The 16,651-nt window shown below is 40.3% G+C and overlaps 1 protein-coding gene across 12 annotated transcripts in view; it reads right to left on the reverse strand.

The window, feature by feature from the left end:
* Window positions 1–16,651, reverse strand: part of YAP1 (Yes1 associated transcriptional regulator) — a 134,815-nt gene that overhangs the window by 53,932 nt on the left and 64,232 nt on the right. For all 12 annotated transcript variants that reach the window (XM_061440120.1, XM_061440121.1, XM_061440119.1 and 9 more), the window contains exon 3: window positions 16,072–16,187. In XM_061440120.1, coding sequence (XP_061296104.1) covers window positions 16,072–16,187 — 116 coding nt within the window. The remainder of the gene's footprint in view (window positions 1–16,071; window positions 16,188–16,651) is intronic.

The raw sequence follows: 16,651 nt of genomic DNA on the forward strand, positions 1-16,651 counted from the left end.
TAGGGCGGAGACTCAACCACAAAGCAAGCCAAGATGGGATGACCCGGATACGAGCGGCGCAGGCAGGGGCTGGGATGAGGGCAGAGGAAGGGAGGGCTGACGCACACGGTCACCGTGCTGTCAGGACCTAGGCTCGATCAGCAGATCACCAAGCATTTTAACCAGCAAATGGTGGAGTGGGGAACACTACAGGGGATCACCAACCCTAAAGGATAGTAACAACTTCTCCAAACTCATGGATCACCTCTAAATATGTACAAGTGGGCAACAAACATTTTCATCGCAGATATGTGCATACATGAGACGCAGACCCTTAGACATGGGAAACGTGTGGGAGTTTTCCAAGGCTAGGCTATTAGGTTTAACCACCACAGCAAAGTGTTTTGGGGATAAGGAGGAGATAGAAAATAGGCCCTGGATCATGAAGGTAAACAAAAAGAGGTCATCACTTTAATAAGATGTAAACAGGGTGAGAAATTTGAATTAGGAAAAACAAAAAAGAGTAGTAGCCTATAATTAATTAATAAATTAGAATTACTTATCCTTGGGAAAAATAAATTTTTATGTAGTATTTACTACTACTAGCTGAAAAACTACTATAACAAACACTAACTTCCTGTAATATTTTGAAAACAAACAAAATATTGTATGTCATAATACTGAAGGTGACTCAACGTCAACTTCCTGTTCTTGCCTGAGGACCCTCTTGCATCAGGAATGACTCAAACCACCTGCAACGTCTAATCAAACCAGAAAGTCCTGATTTTGCCACAAGTCAGATGATCAGTCTCTCCCTCTCACCTGCCCCACAACTCAGGAATACAGATGTCACCCAGGATACTGAAAGTTTATTAAACAAAACTTAGTGGTTCAAAGTACAGGGCTATCAAGAAGTAAAAGCAGCTGGAAAAAGTAGATGCAATACATCTTGCAAAAGAATCTAATTTGGACCAATTTCAGTTTTGAAATTCTGGTCTCTGACATTTATGATGAATCACAAACTGCATTACTACATTGTTCTAAGCTCCTTACAAGCACATACTAAGCCAACTAACAGTCCCATGGTATAGGTCCTATTATTATCCTCACTTTACAGACGAGCAAACTAAACCACAGACAAGTTGCCCCAGATTACTTAGCCCAGACTAGCAACTGGCAGAGGGTGGATCCAAACCCAGATAGTTCTAGCTTTCCAGAACTCATGCTCTTAAGTACTACGCTGCAATTAGGACAAACATTAATCAAAAGGAGTGTTTTTTAAAAATTTCTTCTCCTAGAACTTTCATGAAATCTCATTGCTTCAGTCATATTCACATAGATGGCTCTTATATCTTTAATACTTCTCCCAGGGACAACACCAGTCTTTCTCCTCCACCAAGTGCACACCAACACTCCATAAAACATGTCCTCATATTTGAGTTGATTTTACTTTACAATACAATTGCCCTTGTTCCTCAGGTAAAACAAATGTAGACTTCCGTATTTCCATGACTAAATTTTAGCAGTAACCTCCCAACTGGCCTTAATCAAAGACACATCTTATGTACCTTAAGAGCATCCTGCCTCACACCTCCTCTGAGGAAGCAGCTCTATGACTCAGAGCTCCCTGAGGCCCTGGGAGCCTGGCTTCACTGGCTATCCCAGGTCCTCTGTCGCCAGCCATTACAGAGGACACTGCAGAGGGCCTAGTGTTGCCACCACAGCTCACGCCCTCCTCACTCCGTCGTGGTTCACACCTGCCAACTCCTCTCCCTTCTCCGAGGACCTCCCGCAGGGGCTCCTCTCCCGCCTTGCTCAGTTGCTCAGCCAATTCTTCCTCTTCCCTCCCCAGTGTGGACACGCCTTCCTCAAGAGGGCTTTGCCTACAAACACAAAGGTTCATTCCTCTCCTATGCATCATGCGCTTCTTTGGTGAGATGATTCTAGCGCATCAGTAACTTGGTAATCCACTCAAAGTGAGTCCTCCTGGCATGGCCTGTCTTTCCAGTACTCAGCACAGTCATGCACTTTTCACCTCCACACATATCCCCAATGCACAAACCCCAGCCTGTCTCCTCCGAGCCTTCACGATTTTTAGCCATCGAAATCCTGCCCTATTTTCATGTTTTATCTTTGTGAAGCTTTTCTTAATTTCCATCCCACTACTAATATTCTTCCCCACCTGTGAATAGAAATTGCACTTGTTTTTCATTTTTTGGATGCTTATCTTGTATTTGTTCTTTAACAGTGAGTTTAACTCAGAATTTATCATTTTGCACTAGAATCGAAAAAAAAAGAGTTCTCCATGTTTTTTGAGTGGTACGTTCAATTTCTGCTTCATTAACAAGGCTAAAACCTTTTGACCGTGTGGATCACAACAAACTGTGGAAAATTCTTAAAAGAGATGGGGATACCAGATCACAGTACCTGCCTCCTGAAAAACCTGTATGTCAACAAGCAACAATTAGAACTGGACATGGAATAACGGACTGGTTCAAAATTGGGACATAAGTATATCGAGGCTGTATATCATCACTTTGCTTATTTAACTTGTATGCAGAATACATCATGAGAAATGCTGGGCTGCATGAAGCACAAGCTGGAATCAAGATTGCAGGTGAAATATCAATAACCTCAGATACGCAGATGACAACACCCTCATGGCAGAAAGCAAAGAGAAACTAAAGAGCCTCTTGATGAAGGTGAAAGAGAAAAGTTAACAAAAAAACTGGCTTTAAAAAAAAAAAAAAGTTCAACATGAAGAAACTAAGATCATGGCACCCAGTCCCATCACTTGATTGCAAATAGGTGGGGAAACAATGGAAAAAGTAACGGATTTTATTTTTGGGGATCCAAAATCACTGTGAATGGTGACTGCAGCCATGAAATTAAAAGACGTTTGCTCCTTGGAAGAAAAGCTATGACAAACCTAAAGAGTATTAAAAAGATGAGACATCACTCTGCTGACAAAAGTCTGTATAACATACAGTCAAAGCTATGGTTTTTCCAGTAGTTAGGTACAGATGGATGTGAGAGTTGGATCATAAAGAAGGCTGAGAGCCAAAGAATTGATGCTTTCGAATTGTGGTGCTAGAGAAGATCCTTGAAAGTCCCTTAGACAGCAGAGAGATCAAACCAGTCAATCCTAAGAGAAATCAACCCTGAACATTCAATGGAAGGACTGATGCTGAAGCTGAAGCTCCAATACTTTGGCTCCCTGATGTTAAGAGCCGACTTAACTCAATGGACATGAGTTTGAGAAAACTTGGGCAGACAGTGAAGGACAGGAAAGCCTAGCATGCTGCAGTTCATGGGGTCGCTAAGGTAGGATTAAACTCTAGCCCATAAGTGAAGAAGAATTAAAGAGCCTCTTGATTAAAGTGAAAGAGGAGAGTGAAAAAGTTGGTTTAAAGCTCAACATTCAGAAAACTAAGATCATGGCATCTGGTCCCATCACTTCATGGCAAATAGATGGGAAACAGTGGAAACAGTGACAGACTTCATTTTTTGGGGCTCCAAAATCACTGTGATGGGGACTGTAGCCATGAAATTAAAAGACGCTTACTCCTTGGAAGGAAAGTTGTAACCAACCTAGACAGCATATTAAAAAGCAGACACATTACTTTGCCAACAAAGGTCTGTCTAGTCAAAGTTATGTTTTTCCAGTAGTCATGTATGAATGTGAGAGTTGGACCATAAGAAAAGCTGAGCACTGAAGAATTGATGCTTTTGAACTGTGGTGTTGGAGAAGACTCTTGGAAGTCCCTTGGACGGCAAGGAGATCCAACCAGTCCATCCTAAAGGAAATCAGTCCTGAATATTCATTGGAAGGACTGATGCTAAAGCTGAAGCTCCAATACTTTGGTCACCTGATGCAAAGAACTGACTCACTGGGAAAGACCCTGATGTTGGGGAAGACTGAAGGTGGGAGGAGAAGGGGACAACAGGGGATGAGATGGTTGGCTGGCATCACCGACTCAATGGACACGAGTTTGAGTAAGCTCCGGGAGTTGGTGATGGACAGGGAGGTCTGGTGTGCTACAGTCCAAAGAGTCAGACACAACTGAGCAACTGAACTGAACTGATGTATTTTAAGGCTTAGATTGGAACTCAACACTGTTACTTACTGTATTCTACTCACTACCGTAAACTGTGTCCCCGACCACTGTGCTCATGTCCCATTTTAGCAGATGCCTCAGTGAACTCCACTTATCTGCCTACATCCTGGCATGTCTTCCAGGAAGCTCTAAGTCTTAAAGAAGTACTTTGACTTTTTGCTGTTTATATCTCTTAGGGCTTAGCACTACCACCAAATACAACTGAAGTTTGTTGAGCTGAAATGATTAAGAACTTACCTGTGAAAAGAATGATGGATTAATCTTGGTCAAGTCAGTCTCTCTGATCCTCAGTTTGTGCTTTTATAGATCATAGACTTTTTTTTTTTTTTAATAAGTGGGTAACATTTTGCAGTGCTCTTATACTAAATGAGCTCTCATGTGAAATGGTGGAGTAATTCATATGTAATAGGTACTTAGGAAAGGTTTTTTTTTTTGTTGTTTTCTCACTGAAAATAGAAATAAAATAAGAATAGGAATAACAAAGTGGATCTTTAATAACATTTCTATGGTTTTACGTTCACCATTCTAGAGTCGTCTATCTGCGTAGTTCATGAATCAGCTGTCTGGCATCTCCTGGAAACTTGTTAGAAATACAGAATTTCAGGTCCTACACATGACCTATAGAATCAGAATCTGCATTAAAATATATATATATATTCCCAGTAGATTCCTTTACACATTACAAATTGAGAACCACTGATTTACAATACTATGAACTGTGGTGTTGTGCTCTTGAGAGTCCCTTGGACTTCAAGGACATCAAACCAGTCCATCCTAAAGGAAATCAGTCGTGAATATTCATTGGAAGGACTGATGCTGAAGCTGAAACTCCAACACTTTGGCCACCTGATGCAAAGAACTGACTCACTGGAAAAGACTCTGATGCTGGGAAAGACTGAAGGCAGGAGGAGACGGGGACGACAGAGAACAAGAGGGTTGGCTGTCATCTCCGACTCGATGGACATGAGTTTGAGCAAGCTCCGGGAGTTGGTGATGGACAGGGAAGCCTGGAATGCTGCAGTCCAAAGGGGGTTGCAAAGAACTGGAAACAACTGAGGGACTGAATTGAACTGATTTATAATTCAGAAAACTAATATGGCTTGCATGGTTTTTTTCATGCATTATAAATGAAATTAAACTTAAGAGACAGCACACTTTAAAAACTATGAAAGGTTTAAACTCAAGACAGATCTGGGTTCAAATTCTGAATCCAATATTTATAATTATTTATACTAGTAATTATATTAATATAAATAATATTTATAATTATTAGCCTTCTAACCTTGAGCAAATTCCTGATCTGCTTGATGCTCACTTTTTTTATAAAAATGGAGATAAGTACTTCTTCAACTAATTGCTAAAAGGATTTAAAGGAGAAAGTGCTTGACTGAGGGCCAGGCTTATAAAAGATACTTTTAGAAAAAGTCATTCCAACCCTTTTTTGGAAGTTCTGCCATTTTGTGCTAACAATATACATACTTCAAAAAAATTTGTATATAAGATCAAGATAAGCTTATGATAAAATAAACCTGGTCTCAAAGATGAAATGACTGGATAATAAAAACAGGAAACCCATAGGTTTTCCCTTCTATAGGAGAAGAACCCTAGAAAGGAGTAATTTTTAAGTCTCCCAAATCTTTCAGGACCTAGCCTTCTTAACTGTCTTTAGCCTCGCTTCCTCACCGTTCTATCACAAGTCATATGGGGCTGGGGGTTTGAGGCTCAGTGATCTCTCACAAAATGCTTCCTTTACCTTCCCCCTTCTCCCGCAAACTTAAGTCCCACTCAACTACTAAAGGCAATGGCACCCCACTCCAGTACTCTTGCCTGGAAAATCCCATGGACGGAGGAGCCTGGTAGGCGGCAGTCCATGGGGTCGCTAAGAGTCGGGCACAACAGAGCGACTTCCCTTTCACTTTTCACTTTCATGCACTGGAGAAGGAAATGGCAACCCACTCCAGTGTTCTTGCCTGGAGAATCCTAGGGATGGGGGAGCCTGGTGGGCTGCCGTCTATGGGGTTGCATGACTGAAGTGACTTAGCAGCAGCAGCAGCAGCAGCAGCAGCAGCACCAACTACTAAAATTTAGGTTTTGAGTCCAGTCACTTCTAACCACTTCCCTTCAAACACCGTGGTCCATTGTTTCCCCTGAATTATTGCAACTGCCCAGTAACTAATCTTCCTTCTTTTTAAAAACTTACTCAAGATCATGTCCCTGCTCTGTTCAAAACCTACAAACCCCTATATAATATGGCTTCCATGCTCCTTTTCACCGCTGTTCCAGCTGCAATGGCCTTCCTGCTGTTCTTCAAATGTGCCTCAGGACCTCTGACATGGCTGTTGCGATAGGCATGGAACATTCCCTTCCCCAGCTATCTGCATGGCTCTCCAGTTCATTTGCATCTTTGCTCAAAAATCACTGATTACAGAGGACTATCCTGGAGAAGCTATTTAAAAATGATTATCTCCCTCCATCCCCGAGTCAACCCCTCTCTGATTCTTAACTATTTTTCCCTTTCCATTTTTAACTGATTACACTGTGTATTTGTTTCTGTTCTATATTCTTATAGAACATTTAGAGTCGTGCTCTGCACACGTTCAATATTCAGCATTTGTGGCGGGAATGAGCAAACCTTACAGATGTCTGCTCTGCTCTCTACAGCTCTATCTACCCATTCTCCCCACTTTCTCGGCTCAATGTTTGTCTCCCAACAGTAAACATGCATTTACTGTTGCATGGGGAGAAATTATTTTACCTTGACTTCATAATCCAAGTGGCCATTATAATGTCTAGTATAGAGTAACTGATACTTGTTGAATGAGTAATTTAGAAAGTGAACAATTCAATTGTTTCAAGGTTGAATAAGAAGACTTTTAAATCCATTAGTCTGTTACAGCCAGGTGAACTTCCCACAGGAAAAGGCCGAGTGCAAGCTCAGAGAACTTTCCAACATGAAACTCTTCAGACTTTCTTAACTGTAACTTGAGTCTTAAGATTTTAACTTTATAGCTTTAGTATGTAAATTTATAAAAGATTAGCTTTCTACAAGCTTACTTAGACCTCAGAAATGTTCCAATAAAGTAATGACCGTTGGTAAAATTTTAACCTCAAGTTTTATCACCTCTTTACCTTTTTAACTCCAAAGAAAATTATTATTTTGAAAAACTCTACTGTTGCAAGATTTTTTTCATTTCACTGATGCTGGCTATATATGGTAGTCTATGGATATCATTTTAAAAGAATTAGCATCTTAATCTTTCACACAAATATTCCTCTTGTGAGTCATAAAATTATTACAGCAGAGAATAGCCAGGATTTAGAAATCAGTAGGAAAGGCAGAAGTAATACTGCAATGCTTATCAAAAGAAGACACGAAAACAGGCATTTATTTAGTTCTTAAATGTAAATAATTTAATCTTTTTTATCCTTTCTACTCCAAAGCTGAGCAAAGTCTCCTAAATTGTACAAATAATCACTGTAGAAAAGTTGAACATGGACACGTGTATTTTAAAACACTACTTCCTAGTAACTCATTTTACTAAGAGCTGGTAGCAGAGGTATGCATCAATTTTTTCCTGTATATTCTTTAACAATATCTTCACACTCTTCTAAGTTAGTCTGTTAAAGTAACCAAAATAAGCTTATATCCTTTTTTTCATTAGGCTCAGTATTTACAACAAATTCTTAGTAACTTTCAGAATTCAAGTGAACTTTACTTTCCCAAATGATTACTTAAGAGGCTTTTAATACATTTTTAAAAATATTTGTTATTCATGCCCTAAGATCACACCAAGGGACCTCAGCAATCTTGAGCTTCTATATGTCTCCCCTTGCTTTCGAAGATAACCTCTAAAGTAAAGAAGACAGAAAAGAATTACCTTGTATGAAATAATAGGGCATATAACTAAATACATGAATACAGTTCAATCCCTGGGTCAAGAAGATCCCCTGGAGTAGTAAATGGCACCCCACTCCAGTATTCTTGCCTGGAGAATTCAATGGACAGAGCAGCAGAGCAGGCTACAGTCCGTGGGGTTGCAAAGAATCGAACAACATATATTGTACATGCCAATATGTTAAGTAATATATAAACACATGCCCTGATTCCAGAATAACTGAATTTAAAGTTCCACTGATACATTTGGTGTGGAGGGAGTCTGAAAGTCATTTCAGAAATGTAACTAAGTAAATTCAGAATAAAGCTAACACCTTGCTTCATTTGCCAAATGTTGCTGCCTTGCTCAGGTATTCTGAGCTTTAGTATTATTTAGAAAATACTTTTCAGTTAAAAATCATGAATGGAATTAGTCAATATCAAGAGTGATTTCCACTGCAGAAGGAGTGAGAAGCTCTCACCACCAGAGTAACATACAGGCCATTAGCTGCCCTGACATGAGTGGCATGTTTCATCAGCAGCAATGTCATGAAACCATCAAGATTAAAAAGTGCCAACCCAGTGCAGTATTCTTGCCTGGAGAATCCCATGGACAGAGGAGCCTGGCGGGCTACAGTCCACGGGGTCGCAGAGTCAGACGTGATTGAGCGACTAACACTAACTCGGAAGAACTAAATACTGAAGATATAATTGCAAGCTATTGTCATCTGCAACTCGTTTGGAGATTCTAATTGGATTATTTTTTCTATTTCACAAATAAATATTTTTACCATCATAATCCCTATATATTGTTTACTGATAACTTTAATTAACATGAAATGGACTGGTCCATATTTTTAAATTAAAAAAGTGGTTCTTGCTTCCATAGTATTAACCATTTTTTCAGGAACTTAATTAACAAATAAATCAAGACACTGAATAAAACAAACTGAGTCTCTTAAGGATTACATTCATTTGGAATTATTATGTTTTTTGCTTTTTACTCTTTTCTCTTTTCCTGTGGTCATCTTTCTTAATTTACCAAAATTAGCAGATGAGAAAAAAACACTATTTTTGGTTTAAAAAAGATTATTTGGGATACACTGCCTCTGTCCTGTACTTCACTGCTTCGATGTTGGGCTTTATTATAGTTTTATTCCCATTTGGTATACTTTAGTATAGTCTTGTTCCCTATATTACAACTTCAGGTTGGCAGATTATTTCCACCTTACAATAATCAAAAGCTTTAAGAATCAGGAAAAAGTCTGACCCATGAGAAAAAAATGGTATTTCCATTTAACACTCTTATAACTTCTATACCAAATGGGCAATCTATGTGACTCTAAAAGTCAGCAGATAACACATGAGTTGAATAAGAACTAATGATGTATACTTGGTGTTAAAAAGCTTGTAAACATAGCCCTAAAGATAGTGTGGTAAAAGATTATAACAAACTTATTTAAAATGAAGTTAACAGTAATTGGACTGCAAGGAGATGCAACCAGTCTATCCTAAAGGAGATCAGTCCTGGGTGTTCATTGGAAGGTCTGATGCTGAGGCTGAAACTCCAATACTTTGGCCACCTGATGAGAAGAGTCGACTCACTGGAAAAACCCCTGATGCTGGGAAGACTGAAGGCGACAAGAGAAGGGGACGACAGAGGATGAGACGGCTGGATGGCGTCACTGATGGTGGACGTGAGTTTGAGTGAGCCCTGGGAGTTGGTGATGGACAGGGAGGCCTGGTGTGCTGCAGTCCATGGGGTTGCAAAGAGTCAGACATGACTGAGTGACTGAACTGAACTGAACAGTAATTACCAGGTAATGTAAACTGATTAAATTGTAAAATATCATATGAAATCACATTTACTTTATTATTCAGTATATTATATCAAGCGCTGTATTTTGTTAATAATAATTTCTATGTACCCACTTTGTATAAAGATTGTATCATTTAATCTTCACCATAGCCCTACAAATACAGTGTTACTGTTTTTATTGTCACTCCATTTTCCAAGTGAAGAAATGAGGCACAAGTAAATATACTCCTTTATCCAAGATCTTATAGTCAATTAAGAGACAGAGCTGGGATTCAAACCTGTGTCCGCCTGACCCAGAGCCCTTGATCTTTAACCCTCCTTCTAAACTCCTCCTGAGCTCACTCCAAAGGTGAAAAGCAGAGCTTAAACGCTTGCGAACTACAACACATGAAGCAGGAATCAGCAACTCCTAAACTCTGAGGTCAGCTTTGTCCTTTTCATACATCCTTAGCTCTTCTGTGTTTTTTAAAGTTAAAAATCTCACTATCAACCTTTTACCTGTTATTGTTACATTTCACATCTGCTCTATGTCGTATTTTCCTTGGTCACAATCTTTTTCCCATCTGGAATTTGGTCCTCTGAGAGATTACACAAAGCAGAAGTAATACAACAGGCAAATATGAAGGCACCTCCAAACGACACACTATGCCTGCTTCTCAATGTTTCCCCCACAGCAATGGAGGTGCTGAGCAAATTCCTTCAACATGCAGTATCTTCCACAATCAAGACGGCATTTTCTCCACCTATCTTGACAGATTTCCTAGGAATTCCATGCAGGTTTTCATAACAGGGAAATCAGAAAGTGCTGTATTGGCAGATTCAGGCATTAGTCAAATAAATGCCAGACTTAAACCATGAAAATAATGAATTCCTTAAAATGTACCTGTAACAAGACATTTGATTTTATCAAATTGTTATCAAAGGTAGGTTTTTAAAAAAGCAGACAACAGAGGGTTCACTGACATTGCATCATTTAAATCAAGGCTTATGCCATTTTTAATAATCCTAAATAGTCACCTGTCCTTTGGCACCAAGTTATTTCTGGATTATCACAGGATATATTTTCTTTATACTGCAGCTTTAAGATTCAGCAATCTTGTGAATCATTGGTGACAAGCTACTAATAAAAAGCTTCATATAAATGGAGCTCTCACACACTGTGTCTCACATACATACATGACTACTGGAAAAACCACAGCTTTGACTATGCAGACCTTTGTCACCTCTTTTTAATACGCTGTTTACATTTGTCATAGCTTTTCTTCTAAGGAGCATAAAAGGAGAGTTGGATCATAAAGAAGCCTGAGCACCAAAGAATTGATGCTTTTGAACTGTGATGTTGGAGTAGACTCTTGAGAGTCCCTTGGACAACAAGGAGATCTAACCAGTCAATCCTAAAGGAAATCAGTCCTGAACATTCATTGGAAGGACTGATGCTGAAGCTGAAACTCCAATACTTAGGCCACCTGATGCAAAGAGCTGACTCATTGGAAAAGACCCTGATCCTGGGAAAGACTGAGAGCAGGAAGAGAAGGGGACGACAGGATGAGATGTTTGAATGGCATCACCGACTCAATGGACATGAGTTTGAGCTAACTCTGGGAGCTGGTGATGGACACGGAGGCCTGGTGTGCTGCAGTCCATGGGGTTGCAAAGAGTCCGACATGACTGAGCGACAACAATGTGCCATAAACATAATACATTTAATGTAACTTGTCATGGGCAATCATCGATTTAATAGAATACGGTTTGTGTATACTTTTATATATGTATATATTACATATTTAATGTAAAGAAAAGTAGAATTATTTTACTTATTACTCAAATTTCCTCTTATTTCGTAATTTTCTTTTCCTCATATTTCAAATTCCTTTTTACTAAGTTCACTGTCTTGGCTAATTCAGTCAGTTCAGTTCAGTTGCTCAGTCGTGTCCAACTCTTTGCGACCCCATGAATCACAGCACGCCAGGCCTCCCTGTCCATCACCAACTCCGAGTTCACTCAAACTCATGCCCATTGAGTCAGTGATGCCATCCAGCCATCTCATCCTCTGTCGTCCCCTTCTCCTTCTGCCCCCAATCCCTCCCAGCATCAGAGTCTTTTCCAATGAGTCAACTCTTCGCATGAGGTGCCCCAAAAATTGGAGTTTCAGCTTTAGCATCAGTCCTTCCAATGAACACCCAGGACTGATCTCCTTTAGAATGGACTGGTTGGATCTCCTTGCAGTCCAAGGGACTCTCAAGAGTCTTCTCCAATACCACAGTTCAAAAGCTTCAATTCTTCGGCGCTCAGCCTTCTTCACAGTCCAACTCTCACATCCATACATGACCACAGGAAAAACCATAGCCTTGACTAGACGCACCTTTGTTGGCAAAATGTCTCTGCTTTTGAATAAGCTATCTAGGTTGGTCATAACTTTCCTTCCAAGGAGCAAGCGTCTTTTAATTTCATGGCTGCAATCACCATCTGCAGTGATTTTTGGAGCCCCCGAAAATAAAGTCTGACACTGTCTTGCTAATTAAATGGCCAGTTAAAAGAATATAAATTTCTTCATAGGATCAAATAAGTCTTGCCTCTAGAACCCTTTCCAGGTGCATCTTTAAGAGATTTCTCAGTGGCTCAGAGGTGAAGAATCTGCCTGCAATGCAGGAGACCTGGGTTTGATCCCTGGGTTGGGAAGATCCCCTGGAGAAGGGAAATGGCAACTCACTCCAGTATCCTTGCCTGGAAAAATCTCATGGACAGAGAAGCCTGGTGGGCTACGGTTGCAAAGAGTCAGACATGACTGAGCGACTAATACTAACAGAAATTTAGCCAATTATAAACCACATACCTCCAGTCTAGCAATACAACTCATCATTTCAACCTCATATTGTGAAAAAGACACAAAATGCAAAAGTAAACTAATCACTTCTGCTAAACCAAATTCCAGTGAAAGAAACTGGATTGTATAACATCTTAGAACTGGAGAAAATCTAAAAATATAGTTCCATTAAAACCTATGCAGAAACCTAGAGAGTCTAGAGAAAATAGAGGAAAGTGATCTGATTAGAAATAATTAGAACAGAACACAAAGCTGGACTCAAATATGTGAATGAGGCGAGTTCTTTTTTATAAAAGATTAACAATAGGAAGTTCCAGTTAAAATAATTAATGACAAAAAATGTAAATCAAGCTCCATTTATCTTGATTAACTCAGTAAAGGGTTTCAAAACAGCTGTGTATCCTTCTCTTTTATACAAAGGCTTCAGATTAGCAGGTTCAGAAGGAATTGTCTTCAAGGTGAAAACTGTCTGCAGATACCTTGCTTAACTGGAAATAGGCTAGCGACTTTGTCAACACCCTGAAAATTTATTTAAATATCCTCACAATTCTTGCTCACAGGCTCCAGGCTTTGAAAACTCAAAAGACTATTTTCCAAGCACAGAGGAGTATCACTTCTGCTGCTGTACTCTAGGAGAAATCCTTGACTGAGAGATAAGATCATTTTCTCTTAAAGCTATTCGAGAAATCATGCTCTGTACCTCAGTGGAGAATGCAGTCACCAAACACCGTAAGTTCGGTTCAGACGGAGAAGGGGAAGCCCCTGAGTTGAACCCTTATTAACATGACATTATGGCTGTAACTATACATGAACATGAGGTTAGCAAGATTACAGTTCCCATGGCATTCATTCCAAAGCATGGCAACAACACAAAGTCTTCCATTTTTAAATAGCCACTCAAGGTTTCTCAAATGTGAAGTGAGACTAATAACAGCGCCTAATTTAATGACCATTATGGGGATTGTACAAAATGACCTTAGCAGGAAGCCTGGCATGTAAATAGGGCTTCCTGTTATTATTTAACACCTTGGTGGCTCAGATGGTAAAGAATCCGCCTGCATGCAGGAGACCTGGGTTCGATCCCTGGGTTGGGAAGATCCCCTGGAGGAGGGCAAGGGAACCCGCTCCAGTATTCTTGCCTGGAGAATCCCATGGACAGAGGAGCCTGGGGACTACTTGCAAAGAGTTGAACACGACCGAGCGACTAAGCAGAGAAGAGCACACACTACACCACCACTTCAGCATGCCCAGGTCTCTGAGGGGTGGCTTTTCCCATTTCAGGTCCTGCCTTCAACTCTCCACATCTAAGCCTCTCTTCATACAACTCCCAGCCCCTCCCCACAAAAACACACCAACCCACTACAATTGTGCCTCCTGCCACTTGACTCAAACCATTCCTCCCTAAGTCACCTCTTTAATTAACACAGCAGCAAGCATGTCTAGTAATTTTTATGTAGTACAGAAAAACACATTTCATATTTTACAAAACACAGAGCTGAAATAAAAATATACACAAATATTCTAAAATCCATTAATACCAATTTGATACATCCTTTTGGTTTTAAACATAAACTTGATTCCAATTATTTTCATTTCCTTAGACCATTACTGTTAGAAAGTTTAATAGGAAAAACATAAACAAACCAATGTTCTAAAAGTATAACAGTCAATCTTATAGAAGCAAAATGCTTGATCTTCCAAGATAAAAGTTAAATTAATGAATTATTTCTTACTCATTTCCCAGGTATAGTTTTAGTTGGATTATGACAAAATGAAAAACGAGCATCATCTTCTTTGAACTATAAATAGAAAGCAGCTTACACAACTTTTATTTGGATATTTGATAATTAAAAAAATAGCTGTCAAGTAAAAATACTAGTCAATAAATACCTGCATAATATTTGGCCTTTGAAAAAAGTTTAACTTCAATGTCACATATAAAACATATTCTGAGGATAAGTATAGGTGCTGACATTAAAATAAGCGCAGATAAAATGGAAGCTTTATGACAAGAAAAGCTCAGTCACAAATCTTGCCTTGATTTTCATTTTCTTGAATTCTTTCAAGTGTTCAACCCATCGAAGGCAAGAATGGAGTTATGGGACAGCAGAACGTCATCACCTCTAGGGTAGAAGGACACTTTGAGTTTCATGAGCTTTCCTACAAGGAACTGCACCCCTCTCTCCACCTCTACCAGTCCCTTTCCAAAGGCTGCTGTTTAAGAAAATCTATAGTGCAGCTTCCAACAGCATCGCACCGATCGGTCTGCTGGGTAGGGCTATGAGGGGGAAGGCCATCACGGGCACTGCTGCTGCCATCTGTGCCCTGACCCAGGACTTCAGCGAGCGGGATAAAGCATGGGGCAGGGGCGTGGTCAGAGGCCCAGCCCACAGGCTCCAAGACCCGACCCCAGGCTTGGGGGGCATCTTCCCCGAGGAGGGGGCGGGATGAGTGCTAAGTCGCTTCAGCTGTGTCCAACCGACTCTTTGTGACCGCATGGACTGTAGCCCGCCAGGCTCCTCTGTCCATGGGGATTCTCCAGGCAAGAATACTGGAGTGGGTTTCTGTGCCCTCCTCCAGGGGATCTTCCTGGCCCAAGGATTGAACCTGTGTCTCTCAGTCTCCTGCGTTGGCAGGAGGTTCTTTACCCACTAACGCAACCTGGAAAGCCCTTTTCCTACCATGCACAAAGATGCATAATGGGTAGCTACGGCCTTGGGCCTATGTAACAAAGAAGAAAGAAGCCATCCAAAATCTAACTGACATAGGGAAGAAGAACTAAACCTTTACTTAGTACGCACTCCGTATTAGAAGTATAATATAAAAGCTTTATATGTATATTATTTCCTTTACTGTCTTCCTCTCTATAATAAGGGGCATTGTTACTCCCAATTACACAGATAAGAAAAACAGCAAATTTAAGTAAACTGCCAAATAGGAGACAGAAAAAAACGTACACTCAGGTTTATCTTCTATGAAAAAGGTGGCAATGCGTTAAATAGCACGTACCAGCCCTAAGAAAGGTGCTTTGGGGTTTTATAAGTTGCTCCCTTCCCGTTATTCTCAAAGTAGAACAAACATTCACGCTAAGAGGTGGCTTCCCGTCCAAACCACAAAAGGAAGAGGGAAACTTCAACGCTAAGGTCTCGGACACAAGAAAGCGGTAGATAAAGCATGAGCATGTCAACATTAACCAAACTAGGAATCTGAGACACTCACTTCAGAAATGAAACTTGGAAAACGGCTGGCTTTCAATCACCAAGTCCCTTATGTATTCATGATTAAACAAGGGTTTGGTATAGTCGGCTATTTGAAATAAAGAAGTTTCTCTCATGCAAGAGGATAGAAAGTAACCATCACCCATGTTCCAGTTTCCTTGAAAGAATAACGACTGTCTCCCACAGGAAGTTTCGCCAAAGCACCACGTGGCGTGCCCTCACGACAGCACTGCACTCACCCGAGGCCGAATTCATCATGTTCTGCTGCACCGGTGGGCTGGTCGGGGCGGTGACGTTCATCTGGGAGAGCATGGCCTTCCTGGGGTCCTGCCAGGTTGTTGTCTGATCTATGTGACTGAGACAAAAACATCCCCTGCGTTAGATAACACAGACGAGGCCCTACAAGCAGCAGCCTCGCTTCTCAAAACAGGCTGGCTGTATGAGCTAGCAGGCAGGACTCTAAGTGAGCTCCGTGAAAGCAGTCTTACCGCCGCACCGCCCTCACCCTTCCTCTGCAAACTTTCCTCGTCCTTCTATCACTGAACTTTCTGTTCTGAGACTTCAGAAGTGCAAAATCTGAAAGTTATGTTGGAAATTTTAAGCGAAGGGAAATCATTTTCACCTAGTAGACAATTATCTGCCATAATTTAAAGTTGAAATGTGATTTATAAATCATCTATAACAGTAGTCATATAAGTTAAACCCAAAATTCATTAGGGAATCACCCACTTTTTTTCCTCCCAAAGCTATAAATGCCAATTAACCATATAATTTGAAGACCTAAAACCCTTTACACTGAACAAAGCACAAAAACATTAA

This window comes from Bos javanicus, chromosome 15 (assembly GCF_032452875.1).
Source record: "Bos javanicus breed banteng chromosome 15, ARS-OSU_banteng_1.0, whole genome shotgun sequence".
NCBI classification, from domain to species: domain Eukaryota; kingdom Metazoa; phylum Chordata; class Mammalia; order Artiodactyla; family Bovidae; genus Bos; species Bos javanicus.